This window comes from Phyllobates terribilis, unplaced genomic scaffold (genome assembly GCF_046119375.1).
Source record: "Phyllobates terribilis strain yellow unplaced genomic scaffold, ASM4611937v1 Scaffold_2__4_contigs__length_985480577, whole genome shotgun sequence".
Lineage (NCBI taxonomy): Eukaryota > Metazoa > Chordata > Amphibia > Anura > Dendrobatidae > Phyllobates > Phyllobates terribilis.
In genome coordinates this window covers 751,918,328-751,939,038 of record NW_027362762.1, presented here as the reverse complement: position 1 = coordinate 751,939,038, position 20,711 = coordinate 751,918,328, and the positions used below count along the sequence as shown (strand labels likewise).

The following is a 20,711-nucleotide window of genomic DNA, read 5'->3' as shown; positions in this document are numbered from 1 at the left end:
TTTCTAATTCTAAAACGCGTATCACAAGTATTTTATAGAAACTAAACATAGATATGTATAATATACCGTAGATAAAATATGAGATTGATGGAATTATCTAGCCCATAAATTCTAACAACATAGATAAACAAATTTAATCTATTTTGTATACTAATATATACATGTAGATTTTTAAGATATAGCATATCCTAAAAATGTACATTTATTGTGGCATCCATGTTGGGTGGATTTGATGATGACTTTCCTTGCCGGTTTCTGGAGTGACTTCTAATAGAATGTTCTGTATGGAGGGAGTGTCGCCCACCAATCCCCATTCTACATGAAGACAAGCCTGCATGGCAACAATATCACGCCATGTCCCCATGTTAGATCATCATTACTGGGTTCTTCTGTGATTAATGCAGTTTTACTGCATGTTCTTGAAGTATATATTATGATCTGTTCATATATATTGACATACTGACGTAAATAACAAGCATATACATGGAATGTATGAACACGTTGTGTTATTTATTAAAATAGAATATTTGACAAAATAAAAAAAAAGAAGCTTTTTCTTTAGTTACTGTGCATATGACAAGGAACCGTTCCACATTCTATCTGAACAGATCGACAGTGTATCATTAGTTCCAACATGTAAGCAAAGATGAACAGTCTGTATGTCATTGGCTTAACAGCCTCGTTGCCTGCTTGTAGCTCGCCATCTAATACAACGTGCAAAACAATGAGGGATGGGAAAGACAAAGAAGTGTATCCAACGACACATTGGGGTTCGTGGATCAATCTGTCATACATATCTGTCAATGCATTTTGACATTTTATTTGGGTGGTCAGTATATTTCTCACTGAATGTCTGGCACACAAGTACAGCAGAGATTTGCAACACAGAATCCATTGTCTTCATGCACCGCAGATTATACTGATTACGGATACAAGAGCCCATGGTAATAATTACAGTGGTGTAGCTTTTGCCTTGAACCTCTCATCCTCTGCTCCAGCACAAATGTTACTGGTACAGTGAAAATAAGTGAAACGCATTTACAAATCACTTCCTTTAAAAAAAATAGTGCAAAATCATGAAAGGCTGATGCAATCTGTACTAGAATGTCTACAGCTGCACCCCACCCATCTGCCCATGACACAGTCCCCAGCTCTTCTACCAACCAAAGGCAAGGAGCACAATACACTTGTATCTCTTCACCTTATAATCAGGTGTCCAATCATTGATACATTAACCCTCATTAGATTTCTGCACATTAATACACTAAATAACGCAAGAGGGTCCATGCATCATAATGCCAAGAGGCATCACAGCTGTAGGAAATTACCAAAGAATCGAGAAAATTACATTTTTCTTCCTAGGCAAGGGTTAATTGGGGCTGCAGATGCATTCTTAGTCATTGCATCTGTGACACACAGGGAGAGGTGTATCATAGGAAACCTTACTCATATCATGGGTATTACCGAAAACCCCTAAAATAATAAGTTACACTAAATATGATGATCCCTTGCTCCCAGCTTCCTCCACAGTCTTCAAATAATATTTAAAAAAAAATCATGAAAAAAAAAAAAAAAACAAACCCCATCATAAAATAATAAAAACAGGATACTAATAATTAGAACAGTAAAAAAAACTGCTATAATCAATGTCCCCAGCTGCCAAATCCTATCTCCTCCTTGTATCTGTTGGTGAGGATGTTGGCTTTCCTGGTGAGTTTACTGAGCACTGTGTGGAGTCCAGTGAGGTGGAAGTGGAAGAGCTTCTCCAGATCTTCTTCTCCTTCAGACTCCTCCAGTCTGTTGGTGTCCACATGAGACACTTTGTCCTTTTTCCTATCATCTCCTTGCAGGATCCCCCATTCAATGTCATTCCTGATAGATTTCAGCAGGATGTAGTAGCCGTGCATGTCCCTCCTGGTGAAATAATTAGTAGCCCCATTGCTGTTGGTGACCTCTTCCTTCATCCCCTCCATGTCTAGAGGTAAGTCCCTCAGCAGACTGGGCACCATGACAGTCTGGTCCATATTGTTCACAGCTCCAATAAACCTGTTCATGGCATTGAACAAGGAGTGCTTCTGGTTGTAGGAGTCAGAGATTTGCATCATTGTGGCAGTGGCTGGTGATGGATCCAGGCAGCAGAAATGATCTCCTCTGGAGGCTCTACAATCCGCTCGTGTGGAGATGCTGATGGCTGTCACAAGCAATGTGCATCAGCTGCTGAGCTCATCTGCTGGTAGGAGCTTCTGCTAATGCACACCCAGATAGGAAGCACTGACTTACTGTGAAGTCTCTGCCTTGCCAGTGTCATGGAAATGACTGAGTCAGTGTGCAGGGGGCCACTCCTTATTCTTCTTCATGCACTAAGCAACCAGCTCCCTCTCTGTGCCCGGCACAATATATATACCCTGGGAGAAAGGTGTAGCTCCAAGTGCCAGCCCCTCGCAGTACAGCAGGATGAAGCCGGTTCACAGCACTGAATGACCGAGGGTAACACTGACTCCACCAGAGCAGGCTCCGCCCCCGACACCTCGCCTCACAGCCGGCTGCCCAGTAAGGAGATCGGCCGCTGCTGGCTAAATCCCCGCACTCCTTGCATCATGCTCAGCTCCAGGCAGCGAACTACCACACAGTCTGTATGGCCCAGAAATATGGGATGGCAGATCTCATCGCCCTCTGCAATCTAGATTAGCTGTCTGACTTCTGTCTATAGGAGCCATCATCATCTGTGTATCCATCTTATATCTGTATGTGTAGACCTATTACAGTGGTGTAGCTAGAGTCTGATGGGCCCCGATGCAAGATTTGGACAGAGACCCCCCCCATCCTGATATATATCATCCTGGTATATATGTCCCTTATCCTGGGCCCCATGATTGTATATATATCCCCCATCCTAGTATATGTCCCTTGTCCTGGGCCCCATCCTGGTATATGTCTCTTAGCCTGGGCCGCATCCTGGTAATATGCCCCTTATCCTGGTATATGTCCACTATCCTGGTATATATCCCCCATCCTTGTATATTTGTCCCTTATCCCCAGGCCCCATGATGGTATATATCCCCCATGCTGGTATATATGTCACTTATCCTGGGCCCCATCCTGGTATATGTCTCTTATTCTGGGCCCCATCGTGGTATATGTCTCTTATCCTGGGCCCCATCCTGGTATATGTCCACTATCCTGGTATATATCCCCCATCCTGGTATATATGTCCCTTATCCCCAGGCCCCATGACAGTATATATCCCCCATGCTGGTATATATGTCCCTTATCCTGGGCCCCATGATGGTATATATATCCCCCATCCTAGTATATGTCCCTTATCCTGGGCCTCATCCTGGTATATATATCCCCGCATCCTTCCTGGTATATGTCTCCCGTTCTGCCTTTGTTCTTTATAGGGAAAAAAAACCCCATTCTACTCACCATCCCTCTGCTCCCCTGCCAAGCGGCATCCTCTTCTGAAGGTGACAGCTGAATTCAGCGTGCAAGCGACGGGAACGCATGACGTCACTGCTATGCACCCCCAGTCACGTGCATTCCAACATCATCCCCTGGCCTCTGATTGGCGGTAGCATATATTGCAAAACACGAACCCGACAGGTCTGTACGCCGCAATACACTTCAGATGAATGTGTGTCCGAGGATGCACATCCAGCTCAAGTATTTGCTGGCGTTGGCGGGCCCCTCACTTGCACGGGCCCAGTCTCTCTGTGTATATACAGTGGTGGCCAAAAGTATTGGCACCCCTGCAATTCTGTCAGATAATACTCAGTTTCTTCCTGAAAATGATTGCAATCACAAATTATTTGGTATTATTATCTTCATTTAATTTGTCTTCAATGCAAAAACACAAAAAGAATTGTCCTAAAGCCAAATTGGATATAATTCCACACCAAACCTAAAAAAGGGGGTGGACAAAAGTATTGTCACTGTTTGAAAAATCATGTGATGCTTCTCTAATTTGTGTAATTAACAGCACCTGTAACTTACCTGTGGCACCTAACAGGTGTTGGCAATAACTAAATCACACTTGCAGCCAGTTTACATGGATTAAAGTTGACTCAATCTCTGTCCTGTGTCCTTGTGTGTACCACATTGAACATGGAGAAAAGAAAGAAGACCAAAGAACTGTCTGAGGACTTGAGAAACCAAATTGTGAGGAAGCATGAGCAATCTCAAGGCTACAAGTCCATCTCCAAAGACCTGAATGTTCCTGTGTCTTCCGTGCGCAGTGTCATCAAGAAGTTTAAAGCCCATGGCACTGTGGCTAACCTCCCTAGATGTGGATGGAAAAGAAAAATTGACGAGAGATTTCAACGCAAGATTGTGCGGATGGTGGATAAAGAACCTCGACTAACATCCAAACAAGTTCAAGCTGCCCTGCAGTCCGAGGGTACAACAGTGTCAACCCGTACTATCCGTCGGCGTCTGAAAGAAAAGGGACTGTATGGTAGGATACCCAGGAAGACCCCACTTCTTACCCCGAGACATAAAAAAGCCAGGCTGGAGTTTGCCAAAACTTACCTGAGAAAGCCTAAAACGTTTTGGAAGAATGTTCTCTGGTCAGATGAGACAAAAGTAGAGCTTTTTGGGAAAAAGCATCAACATAGAGTGTACAGGAAAAAAAAAAGAGGCATTCAAAGAAAAGAACACGGTCCCTACAGTCAAACATGGCGGAGGTTCCCTGATGTTTTGGGGTTGCTTTGCTGCCTCTGGCACTGGACTGCTTGACCGTGTGCATGGCATTATGAAGTCTGAAGACTACCAACAAATTTTGCAGCATAATGTAGGGCCCAGTGTGAGAAAGCTGGGTCTCCCTCAGAGGTCATGGGTCTTCCAGCAGGACAATGACCCAAAACACACTTCCAAAAGCGCTATAAAATGGTTTGAGAGAAAGCACTGGAGACTTCTAAGGTGGCCAGCAATGAGTCCAGACCTGAATCCCATAGAACACCTGTGGAGAGATCTCAAAATGGCAGTTTGGAGAAGGCACCCTTCAAATATCAGGGACCTGGAGCAGTTTGCCAAAGAAGAATGGTCTACAATTCCAGCAGAGCATTGTAAGAAACTCATTGATGGCTACCGGAAGTGGTTGTTCGCAGTTATTTTGGCTAAAGGTTGTGCAACCAAGTATTAGGCTGAGGGTGCCAATACTTTTGTCTGGCCCATTTTTGGAGTTTTGTGGGAAATGATCAATGATTTGATTTTTGCTTCATTCTCTTTTGTGTTTTTTCCTTGCAAGCAAATTAAATGAAGAGAATAAGACCAAAGAATTTGTGATTGCAATCATTTTCAGGAAGAAACTGAGTATTATCTGACAGAATTGCAGGGGTGCCAATACTTTTGGCCACCACTGTATATATCTACATCTATCTTCAATTTTATATTATCTATGTTATGTCTATCCCATCCATCCAATATAATACATTCTATCTATCCCATACTATCTATCCATCTATCTATATCTATCTTCTCTAAACTAAAATAAAAGAAATCAAAGCAGCACCAACTAATGATAAAAAATTAATGTCTGGGTGCTAAGTCTCCCAGGTAATTGCCAAACCTGATAATTAAAACGTTCAAATGGAGGCAGCACTTAAAAAAAGGTAAAGGCCGATTCATCAAGATTGGTGGTGTTCATGCCGGTCTTGATGAGGAGGCGTGCTGGAGTCAGACGCTGCTGATTTATTAAAGGGAACCTGTAGTAAACTGCCCCCATAGCGTTGTTAGTGATGCATTGTGCATCACTAACACGCTTTTTTTTTATTAAAATTAGTGGCAATATAATGAAGATATAACATATTATGTACTTATAATCCTACCTGCTCGTTCAGTCATAGGGGTGTGATTCTCATATTCAGTCAGTGCTGGCGCTGCCCACGTATTTGAATTTTGCTCCCGGCCAGCACTGAAGTCAGTGTGGGGCGCATGTGCAGTATCATGGCCAGGCAGTAAAGCTTCCAGCACTGAGAGCTGCGCATGCACTATAATGAGTGGCTCCCCACGCCTGCGCAGTAAGGCTGTGTAGGTACCAGCTTCACTGCACATGCGCTGTGACGAGCGGCTTCAGCGGCACACAGTGAAGCTGGAAACTTGCCTGCGCTGGGAGCAGCCTTGTCATAGCGCATGCGCAGTGAAGCTGGAAAGTACACAGCCTCACTGCGCAGGCCCGGAGAGCCGCTCATCATAGCGCATGCACGGCTCCCAGCGCTGGAAGCTTTACTGCCTGGCCGTGATACTGTGCATGCGCCCCGCACTAATTTCAGCACTCACCGGGAGCAAAATTCAAATACGTGGGCGGCACCAGCAGTGACTGAATGCTGCGCCCGCCCATGACTGAATATGAGAATCACACCCCTATGACTGAACGTGCAGGTAAGATTATAAGTACATAAAATGTTATATACTCATTGTATTACCACTGATTTTAATTAAAAAAAAAGCGTATTAGTGATGCACATTGCATCACTAACAACGCTATGGGGGACAGTTTTCTTAGCAGATAAGGCATGACAGGTTCCCTTTAAGTAGCACACACTTCTTTAATGAATCCTGCGTGTCTTAAAAGTGGCATGCGTCTCCGTGTGCGTCTCGCTAGAAATTTTACTCCAATTAGAGACTAGAGTTCGATTTGTGGCATAAGGAACAGTGCAGCTCATCATGAATTTGGCAAGTGGTGGTCCCTAACCCCTGTTCCGCCCCAGCACCACCCACTTTGTCGGAGCTGAGCAAAAACGACGTGAGAACATAAAAAGTCACAACATTTTAGAGCAGCCTGACATCATGCCACAATTTTGCAACTTTTCAAAGCTTTTTTACGCCACAATTTTGGTGTAAAAGCTTCGATGAATCAGGTCCATAGTGCTAAATTATTGGAATAATTGGTTATTAGAATTGATTATTCAAATATTGGTTCAAAGTATGACCCGAAATGGCATTATATGGACCAATAAAGCCAATGTAGCACTTTATATTTTTTTGGAGTGCTGGCTCCATTTGTACATTTCTGTCTATATTATCTATATATATCATCTGCCTATATTTATCTGTATCTATAATGTATGTATATTATCTGACTGTCTGTATTCTATCTTATATTATTTACCTATCATCTATGTATATTATCTCTATTTGTCTAAATTTTCTCTCTCTCTCTATATAATTAGCTATATTATATTTGTCTGCAGTACCTACATCTATTTATCTGTCAATCTTTCATTTTATATTATCTATCTCTTACATCTGTCAATATTTATTGTCTATTTTATTTTAGCTATTCCTCTATCTTATCCGTCTAAATGCTCTACCTCTATATAAATTAGCTATCTATATTATTATATTAATCTAATCATCCTCTGTCTGTTGAACCTTTATCTGGTATTAACTATCTTATATGTATTGGTCTCTTGTCCATCTAGCTGTCATATCGATCTTAAATGGTTATTCTCAACATTTTGTTAAAATCAGTAAAATTGCGTGTTTGTAAAAACAACTTCCCTTCTTATTAAATTATCTCTGTTCTCAAGAAGGGATTTTTTATTTTATTGTTCACTGCTCATTGTAAGGTCACTTCCTCCGCGCTGTCTATAAGCAGTGGCCAAACTCCTAGGCTATGAGAACAGGGCTTACAAGCTCTTTGTAATAGATCAACCATGCAGCTGGTCTAAACGGTCAGTCCTCAGGGGCAGAGCACCAACCCCTGCAAGCAGGAATCCGAAGGCAGGGAGCAGTGAGTTCCTGAACAATAAGTTGAGACAAACCCTTTAAAGCCCCCATACACATGTGGCTAAACCCAGCCGAACCTGCCAATGATAGAATCAGCCGGCAGTCTAATATGTATGGGGGCCTCCCGACTCTTCCCGCAGACAATGACAGGGGAGATAAGGGGCGGCCAGTTTGAATTTTAACACCTGATTCTTTTGCTCTTCAGAAGATAAGACACTCACTGCCAGAGCCCATAGGCAGTGGTTGACTCCACTCTCCTCTTTGAAAACACATGAATGTTCAGCCGAACCAAATGTTCATGTGTATAAAGAAGTCAGGAGGGAAAGTTGATGGCCGAATGACTGTTTGGATGACCGCTATCTAATGTATATAGAAGCCTTTGGGCTACGTTCAGTTAAACATTACAGTTTGTAGACGAGTCAAATATGCAAACTGCAGATGATATTTCGTCAGTGTGCAGCTCTTCATGCTCGTCTGCATCGCAGGTAGGTGCAGGAGATCAATGCCAATAAAATGATGACTGTGACTTAAAAAAAAAAGAAGAGTACCCCGAGTACTATGGAGCATTTTCTAATTGCTTGGCAGTGCCAGATAAATACTACATTTTTAGAGCTAACCAAAGAAAGTTAACACTGTCTCATCTGCAAAATGAATAAGACGACTATTGACTTTCTTTGGTCTTTGACAGAGCATTGAATAAGTCATAGGATGGACACCACTAAGTTACACTGGGATCAGCCAGGTTCCAACCTGGTGTCTTCAGTTTTGAGAAGAATAGTTTTATCTATGTATCCATCCATCTATCTATCTATGTATCCATCTATCTATCCATCATCTCCCTCCTATGTGTTGTAGCATGTTTTCATCATGATAGCACATGCCCAAGGTGGAGAAAAACAAATACTAGAAGTACTAGAAGCTAATTATTTACTTTCTTGTTTAACGGGAAGTAACAATTAAACATTAATCTAAATCGCATTGAGCTTCCCGATTTACATAGCAGAGAGTGACACCATGGGAAAGGTCAGTTTCTGGCCATATTTTTCAGATTCTGTCAGCAGATTCTTTCCTGAGAACAGTGATTCTTCCAATAACACATGCTACATGTGCACCACTAAAAAGATACGTTTCCATTAAAAAGTTTAGTGCACCATTTTTTAATAACATTATTAAAAAAAAGTATGCCAGTGTATTAGAGGGCTGCAGAAAGGACCCTCTTACATATGTCTCACCCATTATACCTGACGGATCCCAGTGCATATGTTGAATTAACACCAGAAACTGCACCCAGTCAAAACCATTGTTATCTTCCTCCAGTCTGTACATTTGACATCACTTGTCCCGCCATGCGCTACGAGAGTACACAAAAGCGATACCTAAAGCTGGGTGGAAAAGATTTACAAAAATGTAGAAATGCAGGTAATATTTCACAGACCTGTGCTCTCAGGCTCATTGTATGGATGCCACACTGTATCTAGGATGTTCTTGCATTCTATGAACCTTGTTGCACCTGTTCTTTTTTTGGTCCCTGCAGTTGAGGTATTTCTATGCTCACAATCTTCGCTTTTATACAGGATGCCTTTCTACCTCTAGGCTACGGCTTCACTACAATGTAAGTCAAATGACAAAGATTGTGGTGCTGCAATGCGGCATCGTAGCCAATGATTGCCAATAGGGTCATGTTGCAACCTTAATGTGATTGCAAAAAATCCACTATATTGCATTTTTGTGAAAGGTCACAAGCCATTTGTGAATTTGCTGTCGTAAGACAGAGCAATATGCAAACCTAAAACTGTCACGACATCAAGCCTTGACTGGTCGCTTTGTAGCAATAATACTAAGGCTGCATCTACATGCTGAGCTTCTACAAGTGGTCACCAGCCACTCACACCTCCAGGGACAAAGCTGCAGGTAACGCTTCAGCATTCACCAAAATTCATACACTCATTTGTGGTCTACAGTGGGCATGGCTGTCAGCAGCGCTATGTCATCCCAGGCTTAGGCCAGTTTAACACATCACATTTTCACAAGCCAAGTACAGACTGCATTCATGTTGACTCAATGCTGCTTTTTAGCCACAATTGCAAAAAAAAATATATATATATATATATGTCTTCTATGAGAGGAAGTCACAGTGATTCGCTGGCGCCTGGCTGAAGATCAAGGAATACACTATTCAGTGATCTTCTGCCTTGCAAGTCCCTGCGATTTCATCCCATAAAAGACAGGAAGAGGTATGGATCGTGGAGAGAGCCCATGTCGCAGATGTGGGATTCCAGCGCCGCAACTACATGTCACAGGGGAGGGAGGTGGCATAATGAAGAGAGGAGGCGGCAATTACTTCTAGGCCCCCTACACCTAGAAGAAATCATTAGCATAAAGATATGATTTCACAACAAGACCTCTAATATGAAGCATACAGGTAGGCCTAGATTAACATTTCTATCACGTGTATGCCCATATTAATAGGTTATATACGTTCAAGGGGATGACAGATTCCTTTTAAAGGAGTTTTCCAGTCATACGTATTTGATGACATATTAATTTATATAGCGCCATTAATTCCATCTACAGCATAGGTCAATAGCAAATCACTGGGGGGTCTGACAACGGTGTGCTCCCACCGATCAGCTGTATTTTACCATGTACTGCAGCACAGCTTGTATCCAAAAGAACAGGAGCTGTGCTGCAGTATCTGGCAACGACAACTACACTTCGAACAGAGCTGTTATGCTCCAGAGTTTACAGCTGGTCCCTACAAAAAAAAAACCATCAGTAGGAGCGCCAGGCGTTGGACCCCCAATCTGCTTTGGATGATCTGTCCTGTAGAGAGGTCATCAACACCTGTGACTGGATAACCCTTTTTCGGGGTGTTCAATCACCATAAAGGGGGTGTGTAAATCAAGACAACCCCTGACCACATGCACTAAGATGAGCTGATTGCTTTATGCGACCCCAGTCCATGATGTCTCGCCATCCTTATAAGCAGAGCCGGGGATCCTGGAGGATGAGGAAATCCATGCATCTCCTGTCCACGGCCAGAGACCACTGACCTGGACGATGGATCCGCTCTTCTCTACATGCATTAGTGCATATCGAGGACATAGAAGGGGGTCCCACATCTGTCTCCCTTCCCACACGGTCCTAGCATTCACACCTGGTCATCTATCCAACCACAATGTACACATAGCCCCCATTGTGCTGCTCAGACCCAGTGTTGTCCTGCAGCCATGCTGATACAATGGTAACCCCAGTCTGTGCATTATTAGGCTGCTCATGTAGAAAGGTTCATTAGCCCTCCCCTCCTGATTCTGGGCAGTGAAGGGTGTTGTACTGTACAAACTTGAAGTCAGGAATGAGGTGTACGGATTACAGCGCAGCTGTGACCCGGGAATAGGAGAGCTGACAGCAGAGCTGGGCCTGCACCGCCGGTGACTCGCTGAACCCGCCGCACAAGAGTGGGCGCCCGTCAGCGCAGCGCACGCATCTCCCATCCCCGCTGTCATGCTGTGCTCACGACTTCCGCACGCAGTGCTGGCTGCAGAGACTATTAATAGGCACCCCGGCATCACCCCACTGCCGCTCCTCCGGCGGCAGCCAATAGCAGCAGGTTTCTCTTCACTTCTTAGGACCGTGCCAGCCAATAACAGCGTTCCATTACTCCGTCCAGCCCGTCCTCTCACCCAATCAGCTGCCTCTCTTTATCCCGGCGGCCTCGGCTTCCCTCACAACAGGAGAGGCGGCTGAGGCGGGGTCACGTGGGGAGCGCAGCTTCTGTCTGGAACGCTGAGGTGATAATTGATTCTCGAATCCCCGGAGTCGCGTTCCCGCCTTCTCACTCCTCCTGTCTCCAGCCCCATGGCAACTGCCTGCTGATGTACAGCCTGGGAGACGCGGCGGGAGCGTGAGGGGAACGAGCGCCGGCGCTTATCCTGGCGTGTACGGCACAAGCCCGATACCAGGCATGAGCGTCACCCCAGACAGGTCTCCAGGCTGCTGTCCTCGCTCAGGCCCGATTTACCCCACACGTGTGCGGCCATTTTTATCTCGGGGAAAATCTGAGGTAAAAAGGCTGAAAGAATTAATGTTATGTTTTTCGTGTTTTTTTTTTAAATGCAAGAAAAAAAAAGCACTGTGTAAATGAGATTCTAAAAAAATGCTGCTCTGCATTACATTTTTTCCACACAAATATTGCTACATGTAAACAAGCCCCAATAATAAATTGCCTCCTTGGTTCATTTTGGTTAGTCCTATAATAATAATATTATTGTATTTATGCAGTGCCAACATATTCTGCTGCACTTTACAATAAGCCCTATAATAATTATTTTTATTTCTATAGCACCAACATCTTCCGCCGCACTTTACATTTTAGAGGGGGCTTGTACAGACAATAAGACATTACAGAATAACCATAATCACATAAATCAACAGATACCGGGAGGAGAGAGGGCTCTGCTCGCAAGCTTACAATCTATGAGGAAATAGGGGAGACACGGAAGGTGGATGGTAACAATTGCTTGTATTGTATTGTAAGTCAGCCATCAGTGTAATAAAGGGTAATCTAGTACTATCCTATGAACAGTGTCAATAGACCACTTCTTCCAAGGGGTTTTCTAGTACATTGATGGCCTATCCTTAGGATAAATCATCAATATCCCCGCCATTCTGCTGATTTTGGTGGCGGCTGGATGTGCGATGTTTAATGTATAGTGGCCTTGCCCGGGTACTGCATGTCATCTATTTATTTGAATACCGATGCGGCCATTATTATACAGTTAACATCCGGCCGTTATCAAGACCAGCTCACTGGCAAGGGTGCTGAATTTTCACCTCCACATATTTGGTATTGACGACATACCCAAGGATAGGCCGTCAGTATAAAGTACTGGACAGCCCCTTTAAGGGTAAGTGCACACACGTTGTGTTTTTTTCTGCACCAATATGTGCATATAAACTTTTCTCTGGCAGGAGATTAGCTGCATTTTTTGTTGCGTATTTGCAGCGTTTTTTTCACTGTCCTTCTGTCTCTAGTAATGCACATAAAGTTCTGTGAAAAAAAGACTCCCATTCCGTTTTGCCATCAAAAACGCTGCAAATCATAGGCTTATTATAATGAGGACGATCTGGGCTACCGCCCGGGGCTCCGGGGTGTCTATGGCCAGATTGTCCTCATTATATGTGCGGCACATACCGGCAGACAGTGGCCGGGCCAGCACTGCAGCAGTTAACTTCCCTGTGCTGGCCCGGCCGCGTCACTGCTTGGAGACACGGCCCTGTGCGCGGCCGTGTCTCCTAGCTGTGACGTCACGCAGTTCGCACCCGGCCTGCAGTGCTGCATCGGAAAAGAGTAGGACTGGAGCCGAGCCGGGGGATGGTGTGTGTGTGTGCAGGCAGATATCATTGTGTGATGTCTGTTTATATGTATTTTTGTGTTTCAAATGTGTTTATGCATGTCTGTATATGTTTGTGTGCGTGCGTGACTGCGTGCGGCCTCCTGCTGAGTATAGATGGCGCCGTGCGGCCTCCTGCTGTGTATAGATGGCGCCGTGCGGCCTCCCGCTGTGTATAGATGGCGCTGTGCGGCATCCCGCTGTATATAGATGGCGCTGTGCGGCCTCCCGCTGTGTATAGATGGCGCCGTGCGGCCTCCCGCTGTGTATAGATGGCGCCGTGCGGCCTCCCGCTGTGTATAGATGGCGCCGTGCGGCCTCCCGCTGTGTATAGATGGCGCCGTGCGGCCTCCCGCTGTGTATAGATGGCGCCGTGCGGCCTCCCGCTGTGTATAGATGGCGCCGTGCGGCCTCCCGCTGTGTATAGATGGCTACGTGCGGCCTCCCGCTGTGTATAGATGGCTACGTGCGGCCTCCCGCTGTGTATAGATGGCTACGTGCGGCCTCCCACTGTGTATAGATGGCTACGTGCGGCCTCCCGCTGTGTATAGATGGCTACGTGCGGCCTCCCGCTGTGTATAGATGGCTATTTGCGGCCTCCCGCTGTGTATAGATGGCTACGACCGGCTTCCTGCTGTGTATAGATGGCTACGTGTGCTCAATATTGAGTCATACAATTAATGTAAGACTATGTGCCCACGATGCAGAAATGCTCCGGATTTTTTTTGAGCGTTTCTGCATCTCTCTGGCAGAGAAAAAGCATGTGGATTGTACATGCGTTTTCCTGCCAGGGACATGCGGATGTGAAGCGTTCTTCACATGCATTTCCGCATGCGGGTTGACAAGTGCTTTCCAAGCGATTTTAGCATCACTTGGAAAGTGCTTGACAACTTGGTCACACTATATAAATCCATGCAACCGGCATGGATTTATATAGTGTGACCGTAAAAGAATGGTAAAAAATAAATATATAATTACCTTCTGATGGCCTGCCGATGTCAGCAGTCGCGTGACCCGTCAAATGACTAAATGACGTCACGGCAGGTCCTTTTCAGACCATTGCGAGCTGCCGGCAAGCCAGGACCCATCGGATAAAGACACCGGGGGCCATCAGAAGGTAAGTATAATATTTATTTTTTATTTTATTCTTTTTTTACAGTTTCTATGGTACCTGGGTTCAGAGGAGAGTCTCCTCTTCTCCAAACCCGGGTACCATCCGCACATTGAAACGCATGGATTCCGCATCTACAGATGCAGTGATGCGGATTCCATGTGTTCCCATGCAAGTCAATGGCGGGGAAAGCGCCGCGCTTCCGCAAAATAATTGATAGTGCTGCGGATTTTTCTGCAATGATAATCCGCAGCGGAAATTTCAGCAGCATGTGCACATGCGGATTATCATTGCAGACCTTCTACCAAGCGTTTTTTAAGCGTTTCTGCAGTGAAATTGCTTAAAAAACGCATAGTGGGCACACAGCCTAAAAAAAATTGTTATAATTAATATTGTGCCAAATTAATTTCACGTGAACTATCACATGATCTATTACAGGGGATCATGTGACATGTCACGTGATACATCAGGTGTGTGTGTGTGTGTGTGTGTGTGTGTGTGTGTGTGTGTGTGTGGGGGGGGGGGGGGGGGGGGGGGCACCTTCTAAGCTGCCCAGGGCCCTTGCTACTCTTAATCCACCCCTGCTGCAAATACACAGCAAAATACGCAGGTGCATTTTTGCTGCGTATCTGTAGTTTTTATCACCCCCCCCCATTACTTCCTATGGGTGAAAAAACGCTGAAAGAAGTGACATGTCACTTCTTTCAGCGTTTTTCTAATCACTGAAAATACGCAGCAAACAAAAAAGCAACATGTGGGAACAGTGAATTCTGGTTTCTCATACACTTTGCTGGTACTGCCAAACGCAGCTGAAAATTTACATAAAAATCTGCTGCAAATACGCAGCAAAGCACAACGTGTGTGCACTTACTCAATAGTGCCAGTAACACACTTCTTCAAATACACAGTACACAGCTAAATTTACTAATACAAGGGGAAGCAAGTCACTGAAGAAACTGAAAATACATATGCACAGAGCTCCCCCTACTGGTGGCAGCAGGTTTTGTAGATTTTCCTACTGTATGAGGAGTCCACAAGATCTTCCTTGTTTAACCCCTTTACCCCTGAGGGTGTTTTTTTGTTAATGACCGGGCCAATTTTTACAATTCTGACCACTGTCCCTTTATGAAGTAATTACTCTGGAACGCTTCAACGGATCCCCTGATTCTGAGATTTTTTTCATGACATATTGTACTTCATAATAGTGGTAAAAAAAATTTCTTTGATAACGCTTGCATTTATTTGTGAAAAAAAACGGAAATTTGGTGAAAATTTTGCAATTTTCAAAATTTGAATTTTCATGCCCTTAAATCAGAGAGATATATCACACAAAATAGTTAATAAATAACATTTCCCACATGTATACTTTACATCAGCACAATTTTGGAAACAAAATTTTTTTTTTGATAGGGACCTATAAGGATTAAAAGTTGACCAGCGATTTCTAAATTTAGCAAAAAAATTTGCAAAACCATTTTTTTTTAGGGACCACATAACATTTGAAGTGACTTTGAAGGGCCTTTATGACAGAAAATACCCCAAAGTGACACCATTCTAAAAACTGCACCCCTCAAGGTGCTCAAAACCACACTCAAGAAGTTTATTAACCCTTCAGGTGCTTCACAGGAATTTTTGGAATGTGTAAGAAAAAAATGAACATTTAACTTTTTTCACAAAAATGTTAATTTAGACCCCAATTTTTTTTTATTTTCGCAGGGGTAAAAGGAATAAAATGGACCCCAAAATTTGTTGTGCAATTTCTCCTGAGCACGCCAATACCCCATATGTGGGGGCAAACCACTGTTTGGGCGCACGGCAGGGTTCGGAAGGAAAGGAGCGCCATTTGACTTTTTGAATGTAAAATTTGCTTGAATAATTAGCTGACGCCATGTCATGTTTGGTGAACCCCTGATGTGCCTAAACAGTGGAAACCCCCTACAAGTGACCCTATTTTAGAAACTAGTCCCCTCAGGGAACTTATCTAGATGCGTGGTGCGCATCTTGAACTCGCAGGTGCTTCACAGAAGTTTAGAACATTGAGCCGTAAAAATAAAATTTTCACATTTTTGCAACAAAAATGTTTTTCAGCCTCCAATTTTGCATTTTCATAAGGGTAACAGGAGAAATTGCACCATGCAGTTTGTTGTGCAATTCCTCCTGAGCACGCAGATACCCCATATGTGAGGGAAAACCACTGTTTGGGCGCACGACAGGGCTCGGAAGGGAAGGAGCGCCATTTGACTTTTTGAATGTAAAATTTGCTTGAATAATTAGCGGACGCCATGTCGCGTTTGGAGAGCCCCTGATGTGCCTAAACAGTGGAAACCCCCCACAAGTGACACCATTTTGCAAACTAAACCCCTCCAGGATTTTATCAAGGGGTATAGTGAACATTTTGAACCCAGAGGTACGACACAAAATTTGATAACATTAGGTCATCATATTGAATAAGTTGTCATTAGTCTTGAGTGCAAGTGCTCGCTACTTGAGTTTGCATCGGGTACTCCGGTATGCACCATGTATCACGGGTGCTCGAGTGACATGCTCGAGTCCCCGCCTGCATGTTTCACGGTTATTAGACACCCCAAAGAAACAATATGCAGTGATCGCTCGTGCATGGCAGGCAATCCCCGCAAGTTTTTTTTGGCTGCATATCAGCTGCAAAACATATGGGGAGGAGACTCGAGGATGTTACTCCAGCACCCACGATACTTTGTGCATACCTGAGCACCCGATGCAAACTCAAGTAGCGAGTACTTGCACTCAACACTAGTCGCCATATCGTCGTCATTTTTTTTCTTTACTTTTGAAAAAATCCCAATCCTAACCGTAGCACAACCCTAACCGTAGAGTTTATTTTTTACGCCGTTCCTCGTGCGGTATAAGTGATTAGATGACTTTATTCTTCGGGTCGGTGTGATTACAGCGATACCAGAATCATATTGGGTTTTTATTACTGACAGCTGTGACACACTAAAAGACGCTTTTTTTGCAAAGACTAGTCTTTGCATCTCCATATTTTGAGAGCTATAATTTTTCTGTATTTCGGTCGACAGAGTCATGTGACTGCTTGTTTTTTGCGGGACAAGTTGACGTTTTTATTGGTACCATTTTCGGCCATGTGACATTTTTTGATCGCTTTCTATTCCGATTTTTGGGAGGAAGAATAAACAAAAACCAACAATTCCAAAATTGTTTTTTTTTTTTTATACCGTTCCGCATGTGGTAAAATTGATAAGGCAGCGTTGTTCTTCGGGTCCGTATGATTACAGTGGTACTACATTTATATATTTTTTTATGTTTTGGTGCTTTTACACAAAAAATATTTTATAGAAAAAAATATTTTTTTTGTATCGCTTTATTCTGAGAGCTATAACTTTTTTATTTTTCGGCCGATGGAGCTGTATGGTGGCTTGTTTTTTTGTGGGACAAGATGATGTTTTCAGCGGTACCATTTTTATTTGCATTCATTTTTTTTATCGCGTTTTATTGCATTTTTTGTTTGGTGGTATGATGATGAAGCATGTTTTTTTGCTTTGTTTTTGTTTTTTTACCGTGTTCACTAAAGGGGTTAACTAGTGCCACAGTTTTATAGGACAGGTCGTTCCGGACGCGGTGATACCATATATGGGTACTTTAATTGTTTGTTTTTTCTACGATAATATTTATTTATGAATACAATATATTTTTATGTTTTTGGATTATTATTTTCATTTCTTTCAAATATTTTTACCATTTTTTTTTCACTTTCTGACACTTTTTATTACTTTTACACTTTGTCCCACTATGGGACTTTGGATTATTTTTTTCATTTTTTTTAAATATTTTTACAAAATTTTTTCATTTTTTTTTTCACATTCTGATTCTTTTTTTACTTTTACACCTTGTCCCACTATGGGACTTTCACATTTTATTTTCAGATCGCCTGTATAGCATAGAGAGCCGCAGCATCTCCCTGTGCTATACGGGCTGTCACTGCTGCAGAGGGAGAAGATACTTTGGTCATGCGCTGCGCGTGACCAAAGTATCTTCCTTCTGTCTGGTGACCCGGATGTTGTCATGATGACATGGGGTCATCATGGCAACATCCAGGAGCCGTGGCAGACAGCTCTAGACGCTGACAGGAGAGGTGAGTGTCAGCGATCACCTCCCCTTGCCCCCGCAATGCTGCGATCGACTTTGATCGCAGCATTGAGTGGGTTAATGTGCAGTGAGTGGTGCTGGACCGCTCCCTGCACATAGTACCGGGATTCAGCTGTGACAATCAGCTATCGCCCCGCAGTGCTTGTGTGTGGGTGCGATCGCCATATGACCTAATAGTGCATCATTGGTCCAATCGGCCCAGGTCACCATGACGTACTATTAGGTCACATGTCAGAAAGGGGTTAATGAGAATCAGGGATTTACATTTTTCTTTACTGCATTACCGAAGTAAGGTTATGTGAATGTTGCCACTCGGACCAGTCATGTCCACAAATTGTTTGCAGGACTGGGTCCTGTGTAGGAGCTATCTGCCACTGAAGCAAACAGTCACAAGTGAATGTTGCGATTTGTTGTGTGTGTGTGGTCCTTTGCACACACTAAAACACATTTGTTTGAATGTAGCCTAAGGTGTTAAAAAAACAAAGAAAATATAGCAATAACTTTTAGTTATAAACTACAGCAAATAGTAGGCAGATGCTTCTGATGTAGCCACAAGCCCCTATTCCAGTGTATGCCTGGCACATGCTACAGTGAATCATTGCAAAATGTACAGCTTGCGTATACTTTTTTTTTCTACAATCTATGGGCAAGGTATCCCATTGTCCCCATAAAGTATACCTGTGATGTAGAGTCAAAAGGATGTGAACAGAATCTTATTTGCATTCTTACGTTTGCTTTTTTTTTTGTATAACTGAGGTGAAAATGAAATGTGAGCCCTTGCGGGCAGGGTCCTCTCTCTTCCTGCACCAGTTGGTGACTTGTTTTTGTTCAAACTATTGTACTTGTTGTTTGCTACGTGTAACCCTTTTTCACATGTTAAGCGCCATGGAATTAATGGCGCTATAATAATAAATAATAATAAAATGTCACAATAAATTCCTAATAAATTTAACACACCTTTCCTAACACAATTCAACACATAAAAGGAGTGAGGTCCCTGCTCGCAAACTTACAATCTGAGGAAATGGGGTAGACACAAAAGATAAATGGTAAAACGTGCTTGTCATGTATGGTTCAGCCATTAGTTTAATAGAGTATTCACATAATGCTGCATGAACCGGTTACCAGCCAGTATATGTACAGATTTTGAGGGCTATTAAAGGCATGGAGGGTGTGTAAACATGATATGAGGGACCAGATTCTGAGGAAAATTTAGGAAGGGCAAAACAGGGATAGTTAAATTAGAGAGGTAAGGTGATAGGCCAGTTTTAGGGCACGATTAAAGGGGTTGTCCGATCAAAAGTGAAAACTGCAAGCCACTCTGTGTGACTGCAGACTTATGAATCTGTGCTGTGGGGATTCACCGGTTTCATACCCGGGACCGGAGGGTATGTATGCGTTATACATACCCCCCCACCAGTGGGTGTGGCCACGCTCTCCATACACTTGTATTGAGTGAGGCCGCGCCTTCTAGTCGGACACGCCCACTGGCTGTCTGTGTCACTAGATGGGGCGTGGCCTCGCTCAATACAAGTGTATGGTGAGCAAGGCTGCACCCACTTTCTGGGAATATGTATAACTCATACATACCCTCCGGTCCCAGGTATGAAACCGGCGAATCCCTGCATCGCACAGTGCATGCGCTGGGGAGGATGCATAAGTCTGCAAACTTATCACTTTTGACCGGACAACCCCTTTAAAAATGGTAATACTGGGAATTAATCGAATTGAAAGACATTGTAGACTGCAGCATGAGCAGCCTCTCCTTACTTCAGCACCCCTGGTATCTCCAGTATTAGATCAGGGTCTAAGGGGTAATATGTCTCCTTGTGGAGAGCGACAAGTCAAGTCTGGCATGTCAGAGTGAGGAGACTTAAAAGCCATGCAAGCTCTGGGAAATTAAATGTGCAAATTACCTCTTCAGAGAGGAAGAGGACTTGAACTCTACTGCCACCTATTAAAAGCAGTGATCCTTAAAGTCAATATCGACCCTTCAATGAGCCTTGCAATATGACTTAGGATAAAAGTCAAACCTGAATCTAAATTTGTAGACAGTGTTTCATGGTGTTGCCCTTTGTCAGTGCAAAGTATGAGTTCTGATTTAAACACCATGTCTGTAAATTGAGATTCTGGTTTGGTTTTTCTCCTAAGTCATATTGCAAGGCACGTTGAAGGGTTGAGATTGACTTTTAGGATCACTGCTTCCAATAGGTGGAGCTAGAGTTCAAGTCCTCTTCCTCTCTGAAGAGGCAATTTGCATATTCAGTATTAGATCAGTAAGACATGGTGGACACAGGTGTGAGCAGCCTCTTGTAACCTCAGTCACCCCTGGTATC

The 20,711-nt window shown here is 43.6% G+C and overlaps 1 protein-coding gene across 1 annotated transcript; it reads right to left on the bottom strand.

Annotated features, from left to right (window-relative positions):
* Nucleotides 1-484: 484 nt before the first annotated feature.
* Nucleotides 485-2,510, bottom strand: MID1IP1 (MID1 interacting protein 1). Its single transcript, XM_073667296.1, has one exon. The coding sequence runs from the start codon at nucleotides 2,103-2,105 to the stop codon at nucleotides 1,644-1,646; it is 462 nt and encodes a 153-aa protein (XP_073523397.1). The 5' UTR covers nucleotides 2,106-2,510; the 3' UTR covers nucleotides 485-1,643.
* Nucleotides 2,511-20,711: the final 18,201 nt, after the last annotated feature.

Excerpts from the sequence above, each read along its gene's own strand:
- MID1IP1 (XM_073667296.1), bottom strand. The coding sequence starts at position 2,105 with ATGATGCAAATCTCTGACTCCTACAACCAGAAGCACTCCTTGTTCAAT.